The following is a 13,632-nucleotide window of genomic DNA, read 5'->3' as shown; positions in this document are numbered from 1 at the left end:
GGCATCCCTGGCGGACCGAACAACAAAGAGTCCACTCATCAGAGATATCGCCAGAAAGAATGCAAGGCGCATTGCTATCTCTATAAAGCCAGTAAATAAGCTGCTGCATTTTTTGTCCAAACCCCAAAGCTCGCATAGTTTGCGAGATGAAATCCCATCGAACTGTGTCAAAGGCTTTTGCAATATCTACCTGCAAGAGTAGAACATACTGTTGCATGTATTTGGCATATTCAATCCCAATATAAGCATTGGCAATGTTATCTGTGATATGGCGACATGAAACAAAGCCATATTGGGAGGGATGCAACCCATCATGCAAATAACCTTTAATCCGATCAACCACCATTATGGCAATGATCTTATAAATGACTGGCATAAGCGTGATTGGCCTCCAATCACCAAGTGAATCACATAGCTGCTTCTTTGGAATCAACTTGAGAAGATCCTTTTTCCATGACACAGGCATCTGTTGATTTTGCCATGCTATATTTACCATTTGCAGCAAGGTGAATTTAAGAAGATCCCAGAATGCAAGAAAGAATTCAACAGTGAGACCATCCCATCCTGGAGATTTCCATCTGCCACAGGATCTTAGTGCATCAGACAATTCCCCTTCAGTGAAGGGATGTTCAAGTTCCAAAGCCTGAGCATCAGACAGAATTGGATGAATATGCTGCAAAAGAAGCTGACGTGCAGACATGACCCGAGGAGAAAGAGTATCCACATGCCCAAAATGAGTGGAGAAGTGCTGCACACATAAATCAGCAAGCTCTGAACGAGATGTCGACCAAGAACCATCAGGCATCCGGATCCGACAGATATTGGCAGCCTGTCTTTTGTAGTGTAAACTCTTAAAAAATTGCTTGGAAGAGCAACCTTTATCCAAAAAAGCCCGTTGTCTGGATCAGGTTTCCCATTTAGCAAGCTTTCTGCAATCACTGGATTGAAGAGAGAATTGAGCCTAACATAAGAGCATGCTTTCCTCTCAAGACAAAGGGTGAAGATGAGCAAGCTCAGTCAAACTTTGACAAGTAAATTTGGCATGTGCTACAGTCTCCCTTGTGGCTTGCATATAGGATTTGCCATAATCTCGAATAACTGCTTACATCCGAGCAACAAAAGCCTGCCAGGCATAATCCAAACCAATGTGTATCTGACGAGAGAGAGGATGAATTGCATCAGAGACCAAGGCTTTAAAGTCAGCATGCTCCAAATAACTATTATTAATCAACAAAAGCCTTCGGCAAGGCAATCTGTTAGTGGGAAATTCATGTAAGGAAAGCCTCAACCAAAGAGGAGCATGATCCGAATGTGTGAAAGCATGATCAACCCAAATTTGACAAGTAAAGGCATCACAATGCTGTGGATCAACCAGATACCATCTGTCCAAGCGTGCCCGATAAGAAGATTGAGCATTATGTTGAAAGGTATAGCCCGGAAGCATGGGCTGTATTCCTTCTAGAGATCAACCAGGCGCAATTGAAGCAAAAAATCAAACCATGCCTGTGTTTCATAAGCCAACATATGAGTGTGGCCTGAGGTGTTGTCACCCGATTGAGGGGCATTATTAAAGTCACCACAAATGAAGGCATGTTGTCGCCATGGATAAGTATGCATGGCAGCCCAGATCAAAGCTCTATCACGAGAAGATTGGTGGGCATAACACACACACACACACACACACACACACATACCAAAAAAAAAAAAACACAAACACACACACACACACGCATGCACACTTCTTTTCTTTTGGGGTGAAATTTTGATACTTTATATTACAGGTTGGCTATCCCAAAAAAAGAGATTTGCCAAATTACATCAATAGAAAATCTCACTATATAACAAGTTCTATATAATGAGCTTGTAGACAATCAAAGAGAGATTGCTGTAAAGAGTGCCTAAAGAAAGAGAAAGTGGAAAATGTGGGATCACCAAAGACTATGATTTCTATCCTTCCATAGAGTCAATGGTGCCCAGTAACGAACCCAAGTGAAAAACAAATCGAACTCTTGTCTGGGTGGATGAATCCCAAAAAGCCAGAAGAACTTCCCAAGATCTATCTCACAATGACCTCTACCTTGGCCAGAACACAACCCATTCCATTTGCTGAGACGATATGGACCAAAATGACATGTTTCAACTTTCAAGGCAAAAAACACACATTTCTTGGAGAGGCCTCTCTGCAATTCTGAAAGACCCATTTGACCTTCTACAAATGGTCTACTTGGATCAATAGATCTTCATCAAAAGAGACCTTCCCAATGTAGACACAAAAGTCACCTATGAATATTTCCATAAACTTTCCCACATTTCCTTTTAGTATCTTTGCGAGGAGCCTCTGGAAGGTGAAAGTGAAGCATTTTTCATTCCAAATAGCATCATGTTATACTTATAGGTGCCCCATGGAATATGAAAGTGGATTTATGTAGGTCAACTCTCACACAGAAGTGGTTGTAACCACTATATATCCATCCATAAAAGATGGACAGAAACAATTTCCAGCACTTTCTTTGTAAATGCATGGAAAGCGGTCAAGGAGAATCATGGCATTTAGAATTCTATAGCTCACACATACCCTGATATTGCTGCTTTGTTTCCTAGGGACCATGACTATGCCATTGATTCATTTTGCATAGTCCACTTGGAAGATAAGGCCATCTTGTACAAGGTTGCCTTCATCGCTTGGGCATTAGTTTGGTTCATCTTGCATGGCCCCTTTCAAACTCTTACTGCAAGAAGTAGATGCTGCTCCTCCCCGTACACCCCATGCTGCCCTCCTCAGTCCCCTCCCTCCCTCCTCCCTCCCCTCAGCCCCCTCCCCACCTCCCTTCACCCCCTTCCTCACCCCTCCCCGCCTGCCCTCCCCATCTCCTCAGCCCCCCTCCCCCACCTCCTTCTCCCGCTCCTTCCTCCTCCCTACCCTGCCTTTCCTCTCCTCCTACCTGCCTCATTCTCAGCCCCTGTCCTGCTCAACCCCTCCCCCTACCGCCCCCTTTTCTTTCTTGCCCTCCTTTTCTTGCTTTTCTCCTCTACAGCCCCTTCCTTCCTTCGTCGCCCTATCTAATTGCAGCAGACATGATGGATGGATCTTTCAACTGGGTTTGAATTGGCCTTCCCACCTCGATTGGCGATGGATTTCCAATCAGCCAATCCTAACGCGCTTCCACCGGCTGCGAAAACAGTTACATTCTCAGAAGAAGTTGCAGCAGCTCAAGAAGGATGTAGAACTTGAAAAACTCACTTCTTTCAGGGCAGCCTTCGATTTAATTTTGTTCTACAGCAAGTGCACATATTAATTGAAGTAAATCCAATGGATTCGGGATTAGTGATGAGGACACTCCAGATTGTACATGGGATGCCCGGTTGGAGTGGGCATCCCTCCACAACAAAAAATTGCTCCTGTGTTAGAGAGTATTAGGAGAAACTCCTCCTTTGGAGTTAAATTAAACTTGACATTTCTTCTAAGATGGTTGTGATCATTCAAGTACTATTTGTTTGCTCTTATTGGTGCCATTCTAGGGATCACATCACTTAGATCAAAAGTCCCATAAGAAATTTTTTATGGAGCATACTAGATGGTTTGGTAGACACCCAAGCCAAGATGTCTTGGAAGACCTTTATCCTTCCCACGTGAGAAGGGGACCTCAATATCATTGATCTAGACTTGCAATGCAGAGCCTTATTATGCAAGGTGGTGGTCAGGAGGCTTTTGCTAGCACAATAACCTTTTCATCCGATGCATACAGTCCCATATCCTTCCACAGATGATTAGCAGTAGTTGGATTTTTATTTCAGCCCATCTCAAGGTGCCCACCTCCCTCTGGATGCTATCTTGAAAGCTTGCTTGGGGAACTTTCAAGAGTACACGTTGGAAGTTCCCCCTTCCTCTCCATAAGAGATTGTTAGATAGCCTATCATGTGGAATGACAGTATACATGATGGTCATGGCAGAGCACTTGGTACTTCTCACTAAATGCAGTGGGATTTCAAAAACCTTCAAGATGATCCTAAACTCCAATTAAGTCACCTCAGAGGAAGTGCATGTGAGAATTTGGCAACTGATGCAGCCATATCCTTGGATTGGGTTGACATAAATGACACGTCTCACTATAGAGCTACTTGGCTAGGGGCCTTCTCAAGGTTAACTATCCCAATTTAGGTTATAGTACTACAATTTTTATGCCTTGGTCTTTCATGTTCTCTTTCGGTTCGACGACATCTATTGAGTCATACTCTCTGGATGATGTTCCCGCCGGCTCTCCTTGCACATCGGCACATGCCTTGGTAGATACTTCCTGGGAGATTCTGGTGAGAGTTTCATTGTGGCATATTTGGAGATCTAGATGCATAGAGGCTTTGGATGGCTCCCATATCGACTCTTAACACACCTTGGCCAGTATTTGAACAGATAATTACACCCCTTATGGCCATTTTGGTGAGCATGCAGGATGCTTCCACTAGGAGGACTGTTTTCTCAGGTAGTGGAGTGGGTCCCTGTTTTTCTCAGATTCCTCTGCAGGGTTGAGGTAGCACTTTCAGCCTCAACCTTGGATTTTTTCTAGCTCTATTGGATGAGCATGGTATTTTCCATCTTGGGGTGTTTGAATTTTCTTCCATGATCTTTGCTCTTGGAGTTTCTTTCATACTCAATAGAAGTACTTTCTTTGAAATAAAAAATAAATAAAAATACTGCAATATTCCAGAGCTTTGGATGGAACCAATGAAATCATGTCATTTCCTTTAACAAATAGGAGGAATACAACCTGTATCTACTAAACTAATATACGAAAATAGTCCCAGATAAGACATCAAACTCAGCCCAACATCAGGCTGATATATAAAAGCTCAAAACTCTATAATCAATTTGTCACAGTCACTTTTGATAAACATCCAAACAGAGGCAATATGCTCAATCTAATACCCAAATAGCCTCAACATCTCAAATCGTCAAGCCAAATGGACCTACAAGTATAAAAATCCCAAAATATTGCCAAAAATAACTCTTGGCCAGAACGCAATTACAGCAACAACCTCTTTCTTAAATTGCACCTTTGATGCTCAGATAATGCAACCGTTAGGTCTAGATGGCGCCAGGAGCACCAAATAGTGAGCATAATAATCAAAGTTAGCAAATGCAGCTGTTAGGAATAGGCAGAGAACTGACTTTTGCAGTGTGGGTAGGCTAGAACTGAGCAAGGATGGCATGCAACTAGCAGAAGTGTATAAACATATTGGACTAAATTTAAACCGTGGTTTAGGATAGAGCATGTGGGTGGTCGGTAGCAGGTGCAAAGAAGCAGCAGGATGCACTAGGAGTTCACTCACTATGGCGGAAGATGGAGATAGCTGGCTTGTTTTGTAAGAGTATGCAAGAGTTCTAAACCAGAACATTATGATCAAGGTAATCTGAATAGTAAAAAGAATATCCAAAGTGGGAGGTACATATGTGTGTGCATGTGTTTGTACATTACTTAGCCGTTGTTCATTTGCATATGCTTTAGGGTAATGCAGGCAGACAATTGAATGTATACCCGTGTATTATACTATCACATGCTTATGCACACAACTATGCATGTCTACATATATGCATTCTATTACATGCTTATGCACACAACTATGCATGTCCACATATATGCATTCAAGCATCCTTTGCGTATGTATACACAAGCCATCCTAATATACACCTACGCATCATTTGCACATACATGGATATGCCGATTAAACCTATGTAATAATGTGTGGCATGCTACCTCTTCTGGAGTTGCCAGCAAGCTTACAATTGCTGAATCAATTGCATCCTGGTTCTCTATTTTGGATGCTCTTGCTGCGAGCACTATAACCCTTTCTTTATTGGCATCTTTTTCAAAGACCTGTGCAATCAATGAAGTGAATAAGAAAATTCATTATTGAGAACTCCATCTCAATGGATTCGACAGAAATAATTGACAACTTGGATCATTTGCATTTAAAATCCTGATTCTGAAATTTTTCTTTTAAAATTCCTGTGAAAACGATGCGATGTATACTTCGTCATAAAAGACAAACAGACAATGGACTAAGACAAGAATGAACCAGGAAGTTGTTACTGTCCAAACAATTTACTCTACCTTAAGAAAACTATGAAAATAAGATTACAGAGGCATGGAGCCGACTGCATATTTCAACAACTGAAAGAAATAGCCATGTGTATCTATCTTTTAATGAGGATTGACGAACCTTTATGTGCTTGGCATGCTTACTCAAAACAGGAAAAATAGTCCAAAATTGACCACCCACTTTGCATCCACATGTATGTATTTTTTTATATTTAATCCCATAGAAAATATTGGAAGAAATGTGTCTTCTAAGAGACTGCTTACCTCAATGAGATGTTTATCTACTGTAAGCCTATTTAATGTAAGTGTTCCCGTCTTATCGCTGCAAAGAACATCCATGGCTGCTAATTCTTCAATGGCAGTCATACGTTTTGTTATGGCACCCTGTGAAATATGTTTCCATCAAACATTAAATACTGTTTACAACTTACTAATTTTTAATATGATAAATATCCCTCCATGTTCGGGGTCACAGATCACAACGAAACCTAAAATATAAGTACTTGCATTTAATTGATCTAATATTGACCTGTTGAGAAAGGTGATGAGATCCAATGGCCATTGTAACAGAGAGCACTGTGGGCAGAGCAATTGGAATTCCCCCAATGAGGAGGACTAAAAGGTTATTTATCCCTTCCCTATATGCTCGATGCTGAACAGGGTACATCACAATAATCTCAATGAACATTCCCATGGCAATGGAGCATATACAGAAGTTTCCAATTGCTTTGAGGACCTGGATAGAACAGGACCAATGATCAGTTTTATTGAGTCAAATTACACAATCTATTGTCAGTGTTGAAGTTAAAGCATTGAAAGGTCTATGAAAGGATGCTTACAACAAAAAAGACAGAGGCTTTAAAGCATAGAGAAAGTTCTTTGAAAAAAGCAAATATAATTTATGACACTTGGAAAAACATACAAGTTTAGAACAAGGGAAACATTGACGATTAGAATTCCTCCCTGAGAGAGCTTTACAAACAATTGTACAGCCTACGTTCTAAGTTGCTTTTGGTTGAGGCTGAGACCAAATGGGAATATCACTGTCTGGTCCATCAGAAGAAGAGGGAATTCATCTCTCAAAATGAAGAATAATTACTAAACATCCTGTTTAGCAATAACTCCATATATTTTTGGCAGACGTTTCTCGAGTGGAGGCTATTGAGGATGATGTAAAGCATGTGACCACCTGTCTGCCACATCACACTCCATCCACCACCATCATTTTTCTCTCTCTTGTCATCAAAATTTGGCTATCCTTTTAGGGGCCGTATATTTTGATCCAGAGGGAATTTTGCAGCACTCCAAAAAGCAAAATTGCTCAGCAGGTCGCACCTCAGATTTCACACCTGAGATTTCCACAAGTCAACATCGTTAAATATTCATCATCAGAACCACCTCCTAATCCATTGCAGCGTACCCAGCACATAAAATGAATCAAGATAAAATTCATTTGCTGCATGTTGCGCTTCGACGTGTAGTCTAGCTGTAGACTAGCACCGCCATACAAAAGATCCAACTCCACCAAGCCAAGTAAGCCATTGCTACATTACCTGATTAGTTCCCAACGGTGTCAATCCCATCGGATCTATCATTGGTATACACTTTCACACATCTGACACCAGTTCAATACTCTTGGCATTTGGCAATTCATCACATAGTGTGACACTCTTCCTTGGATTCAGGATTGTTGCACACACATGCCACCCATGTAAAGTCACATATTGTTGACTATTATCTGGAATTGGTTCCATACACATACACGTCAGTCTTGTACAACCTCTTGGCTACTCCTGACACCCAATTGTCATCATTTCACTTCCAGTTTGATCTTTGGCATACACGTAGTTATCATGACTTGGTTTTGACCGTTTTAAGCGTAAGCCCCCGAGTGGCAGCTCTTTTACAGTGTTCTCATGGGTAGACACTCATACCGGTACACAGGTAAGCCTCTTAAACAGAGCACTAGACCGCCTCCAGCATCGAGTTAATCTCATCACACAGTTGATGGTACACCAATCATGACTTCAGACGAGATTCGTGAGTGGAAAGAGAACCTACTTCAACAATTTATTGCCACAAGGTTTGTACCAGTGCATGATGCCGACTCAAGCCTCATTGGTCTTGAGAGATTGGATGCAGATGTTTTTGATATTAGCATGGATCAGCCCACATTTTTTGTAAGCATACCTTGGACACAGTTTCCTTCAGTAGTTCAGATCAGCACATCAGTCTTCAAGACCTTCTAGCATCAGCTCAATCATGCCGCATTGTGCCACCCTTTGGTCCAGTGATCACCACCTCTTTCGATATGCAGATCATTCCTCAGCACATGAGGACATTTATGCATCAGTGCAGTCCTGCCTCAGTGCAGTGGACATCATCAGGTTCAGTCATAGCACAACCTAGGGAGACTCAGTGTTTCAGCATGTACTTATGGCTGTTGTATACAGGTCCATTCTTGATGCAGATTAGTGGTTGGATCCATGACTTCAAATCAGTCCCTAGATCAGCATTTGGCACCGCATATGCCTCAGGGACATCTTATGTTTCCTCAGTTATATTTCAAGCTTCTAGCCTTTATATTGTCAGCTCCACTTGAGCCTATGGCAGATGCTACATCCCATGCCAATGGATGTTTAGCTATGCACACATCAAACGACCTTCAGCTCTTGATAGTTTTATGGGCCTCTTCATCAACAGAGTAGTATATCATACCTACACCTTTGGCCCCTGATTTTTAGCCCCTGGATCACTCTACCCACATCGACTATGAAGTGTTCTTCGACCCTGCACCATTTGACAGAGATCATAGCTCTACTGCAGCATACCTCACACATTGTTGTCAATTCCTTTGGGTTGTGACACCCTCGTATGTCACAACCTACCGGATCACATCTCCATGACTACATCGACTAGCCTCACATCCGGATGGCTCTTCTTCAGAGTAGCTGCACAATCCACGGTGACACATGATGTGCTCAGCACGCAGCCATACAAACAGTTCTCCACGCAGTCATCTTTTGATCGACCGGTCTTTGATTCAGGTGGACTTTACCTTTTGAATATTTCCTTCCTCTTCCTTTCGGCCTATCTTCTGGATTTTATTCGTAAAGGCGAAGGATGACCATTAGGGGAGAAATGGGGTCTCAAAAGGGCCTCCAATTATTTCAAGGGATTAGAGAGGGATTTGAGGTGTCCCAATGAGAGTGCTCCTTTGTGTGGGGCAATGGCATGTTGAGGTGGCATCTTGCATTTACTATGCCTAGGTCATAGGTGGGTTCAAATAAAAAAAGGTGGTTTTTATTTGAAAAAGGGGAAGAGAAAATCATGGATTTTGGGAAAAGAACCACTCGAAGTGGGAAGGGAGCACCATGTGCTGCCATGTGTCCCAAGATTCAAAAGGTTGGGAGGGATTTTTTTGAAGGCAAATGAATGTGGGACTGCCAAGTGGGCTGGAAATGGCGGCGCATTGGGCGTGGAAAGAGATACAGAGCAGGCCGCGGGTTGCGCGAGCATGCCACATGTCCAAGAGCTCCCACTTGCGCCCTCCCAAAAGTAAATGGACTGTGCAGGCGTCACCCTTGGACCCTTACCACTAGGCCAATAAGCCAATCATGTAACACATTGACTGTCAGCTTGATTATATGTAGACGTTACCCATAGCTTTTTTGGCTCCCCCCTCTTAAGTGCCTACAAAACCATCCCTAGTCTACCAAAACCACCTAAGCCTCCATTATGAGCCCTCCACATAGGATTGGATTAAGTTTTTTATCCCTCTCCTAATCCATTCCTTATGAGGCCCTTTTGAGACCCCATTTCTTCCCTAATGCCACAACTTAAGAGGAGGAAATCCACGTGAACTTTACCTTTTAAATATTTCCTTCCTCTTCCATTCGGCCTGTCTTTTGGGTTTTATTCACAAAGGCAAAGGATGACCCACAACTTAAGAGAGGGAAATCCACGTTATGTACATGATCTAGTAAGTTGTACTCATTGTACATGCTTCCAGTACGTAGTCATTGTGTGGGTTTATTCATGGATGGGGTTGGTAGAAAAGTTATAGTATAGTACTATGGATCCTTCTTAACTTTGAAAAAGATTAATGAGGTCACAGATAAACTAGGATTGCTTTCAAACGTAAAACTTCCCCTCTGGTCTTTCATGTTAGAGACTAAAAGAGATGAAGATAGTTGTTTTGCCCCAAGAACTTGTGGAAGTTGAGGATTTGACCTATGTTCTATGGGCCTGAAAAAGTTATCAATCTCAAGAAAAGAAAACTTAAGTTAATTATGGAGTTCAAAGTTAAGTGGAAGGATAGTTCTAGAAAGGAGTCAACTTCGGAGTCGATTGCTAGTTTGGAAAAGAACTTTCCCAATTTTGTTTAAAAGTATACACTTAAAAGAGGGGAAGAATGTTATGTACCTAGACGCTAATCCTCAGATTAGTGGGCCCTGAGATTAAGGGAAGTAGGCTAATGTGGGACTAGAGAACTTGAATACTGCCAAAGGCCCACTTGGCTATATTTAGCTAGGATGCTTTCCATACAGTGGGATGCGCTTCTATATAAAAGTGCCAAAAAATTGTGTTAGTATTCAGTGTGTACATAGATGGTCTGGTCTGGATCTTGAGCCTAGAGTCTTGCCTTCTACATGGCAGATAGCGAGATGCTGTGCCAGCGGTTCCTTTGAATGGGTTCTGGTGGTATGGGATGCCAGAGCTAGAGGCATGGCTTGTGGGAATCTGATCTCTAGCCCACATGCTTGGGGGTGGCTGGGAGGTGAGTCGTCTGCTGATTATCCTTGTGTTTTGGTTATAGTTTTGGACTGTGTTTACGGTGAGATCCTAGACGTGATTCAACACACACGGTGACACCTCTACCTTTGTACACTCATAATAGTTCTGCACTCCCATTGGCTACCAACAATCTCCCCTAATCCGATTGGTGGGGATAGAAACCAAAGAGATTATCGTAGAGTGGTTCCTTGACTTAAGAAGCTACTTGAGGGTGAGACGGAAGTGCTTGACGTATTTTGTCATTTTCTCTTTGAGTCACACAATACTTCTGCTGATTTTGGAAATGCTTTTGTTGCTATTTTTGAAAAGCTACAGATGGGTATAGGATACTTCTGGCTTTGGAAATGGTAAATTTAGAAAAATATTACTGTAAGGAAGTAGGTTTAAATTCCCTTATGGAAAGGGAAATATTTCCCTGTAGATTTGCAGAGAAACTAACGTAAAGCAGGTTCTGGACACCTATCGTAAACCTGCAATTCTACATAAATGTTTTTCTCTGACAAAACATAAATTCCTTCATCAATCTCTTTCTGTACATGACTCCCCACCATGAAGAAACTCTAGCCTGCATGGAATGCCATCTATAGATGCACAATTCTGATAAATTTTCTCAATTTCAGATTCACATTGGGGCTGAGAGAGAGAGAGAGAGAGAGAGAGAGAGAGAGATGACATCTGGCAGGATTGTTTACAGGATAAAGAACGTGCTGTCAACAAGAAAAATCTTTTGAAACAAAAGATACCAGTTTAATCAAGATAGAAATGGTGGCAAATTTTGTTATATATGAGTTCATCCGATGCTAGAATCAAACCTTCTGAAAATGGCCAACTTGGTGTGTTGAAGAAACAAGGTGGGCAGCTTTCCCCAAAAATGTGTTCGCACCTGTTGCAATTACGGCCGCTTTCAGCTCACCCTGCTTGCATGCTGAACCAGAAAACACCTTCTCCCCAGTTTTTCTAATAACCGGCAAGGATTCTCCCGTCAATGCTGACTGCAAGAGAAAATTTCATGTCAAAGAGCGCTTAATCAAAAAACTTTTCTGCTGCATGTTCTCTCCTTTTCAATGCTGAGAGCGGCCCACCTGGTCAATCTGCAAAGGATCCCCTTCCAAAAGTACAGCATCAGCTGGAATAATGTCACCAAGTTTGATATTGATGATATCTCCTGGTACAATGACTGAAGCATCCAACTCTGACCATTGCCCATCTCGTAGAACCTGAGATTGCATCGGTGAGCTAAATTGTGAGACGAGACTACCTGCCTAGTCAATACCTGGCCACGATACGCATATAATTTCCTTAATGTTGAAACTTTGTGCTTGCACACCTTTGCTTTGAGTGCAAGACGAGACATGAGAGATGCTGCTGCATTGCCTGCATTGTTCTCTTCAACAAAGCTTATTGTGGAGTTTATCAACAACAAGACGACAATGCCTACAAAGTCTTGCCAATCTGGAGGTCTATGCTGTGATCCAATCCAAAATAACACGATATCCAAAAGTTAAAAGTTGAATACAGTTTAACTTAAGATGCGAGCAAGCATCTTAAGTTACACTGTATTCTCTCTGAACCCCTCTCCTTTTTCTTTCAAATTAAAAAAAAAAAAAAAGATGCGAGCAAGCATATCCTCCAGAAGTAACAATCGGAAAAAATACTCACATCGCCATTTGCTAGGGCAATTGCCATAATTGCAGCAAATTCCATGACCCAGGACAGTGGATTCCACATAAATCCAAGGAACTTCAGGATTTTGTTTTCCTGTCGGAAACAGAGTTATAAACAGAGTAAAAAATAGCTAGAGAATCATACAGAATAACCTAACCCAGAGGATGTCAAATAACTACGATTAGGAGCATGACGCTGAGAGGCTTACAGGTGTCTCTTCAAGTTTGTTAAGTCCAAATTCTTTAACGCGTTTCTCTGCCTCCGCCGATGTAAGTCCCTCCCTTTTAATGCCTTGTAGCTGTTGACACACAATTCTATCAGAATTGAGTATATATCTGGTTATTTTCATAAGAATTGTCAAGGTTACGAAGTGTTGAGGAGATCTAAAAGTTCCTTCATTTACGACTAACCAGCGTGAGGGGTGAGTAAATGAAGTTTCCGAGTGAGTATTCTTAGGAAGAAGAGCACTCAATATCTTAAAATGGGCTTGTTTGTGCTGAGATTTTGTGTGGATGACAAAAAGAGGTTTCTGGGCTGACCAGTGACTCATTTGCAAACAAGAAAAGCGAAGCCAGGTTGATAAAATACCAGCAGCGAACATGCGTAGCATGATCGAGGAGTTGGGTTTGAGCCATTGGAGAGTCACAAGACTCGACGATATCCAGAAACTTAGCCGCCAGCGCGATCATCATTGTGTGCATGAAATAGCAACGAGCATGCAAGGTGACGGCCACTGCCAATCAACAATCAACAGGCACGTAACTTCGTCTACAGCTTGTCGATTTCAACAATCAACAAGCACGTAACCTTGTCGATCTCAAGGTCATTGCTCAAAAATTTGAACAATCAACAAAGTTCAAGGCACAGAACCTTGTCTATTTCACAGTCATTGCATTCTGCCACGTGCATGGTTCACACTTGGATGGTTCACACCATCAGGCTCCTAATTTTTGTCACCACCCGGTGATTTGTTTAGTGGTTGGAGGAGATGAAATGGTACCAATCATGTCGCAGCTCGAGGAACCCTTCCCTCTTATTGGGCCAACTAGGATGGCAACCTTTCAGAGGATGGCTG

The 13,632-nt window shown here is 42.1% G+C and overlaps 1 protein-coding gene across 2 annotated transcripts in view; it reads right to left on the bottom strand.

The window, feature by feature from the left end:
* LOC147896015 (plasma membrane ATPase-like) overlaps nucleotides 1-13,245 on the bottom strand; it is a 55,797-nt gene extending 42,552 nt beyond the window's left edge. The window contains exons 1-9 of one of the 2 annotated variants that reach the window (XM_087382934.1): nucleotides 13,146-13,245; nucleotides 12,766-12,855; nucleotides 12,552-12,650; nucleotides 12,220-12,357; nucleotides 11,975-12,109; nucleotides 11,705-11,884; nucleotides 6,625-6,831; nucleotides 6,360-6,479; nucleotides 5,751-5,870 (exon numbers count right to left, since the gene is read on the bottom strand). In XM_087382934.1, coding sequence (XP_087239060.1) covers nucleotides 5,751-5,870; nucleotides 6,360-6,479; nucleotides 6,625-6,831; nucleotides 11,705-11,884; nucleotides 11,975-12,109; nucleotides 12,220-12,357; nucleotides 12,552-12,620 — 969 coding nt within the window. In that variant the 5' untranslated portion in view covers nucleotides 12,621-12,650; nucleotides 12,766-12,855; nucleotides 13,146-13,245. Of the gene's footprint in view, nucleotides 1-5,750; nucleotides 5,871-6,359; nucleotides 6,480-6,624; nucleotides 6,832-11,704; nucleotides 11,885-11,974; nucleotides 12,110-12,219; nucleotides 12,358-12,551; nucleotides 12,651-12,765; nucleotides 12,856-13,145 lie in introns of those variants that run through there. The other variant, XM_087382935.1, reaches the window with a different exon arrangement.
* Between the last annotated feature and the right edge of the window lie 387 nt (nucleotides 13,246-13,632).

Source organism: Dipteris shenzhenensis, chromosome 12, assembly GCF_047967505.1.
Source record: "Dipteris shenzhenensis isolate YYH24624 ecotype China chromosome 12, Dip_SZ_1.0, whole genome shotgun sequence".
Taxonomy (NCBI): Eukaryota; Viridiplantae; Streptophyta; class Polypodiopsida; order Gleicheniales; family Dipteridaceae; genus Dipteris; species Dipteris shenzhenensis.
The sequence above is the reverse complement of the archived record's forward strand: the minus strand, read 5'-3'. Positions and strand labels throughout refer to the sequence as shown.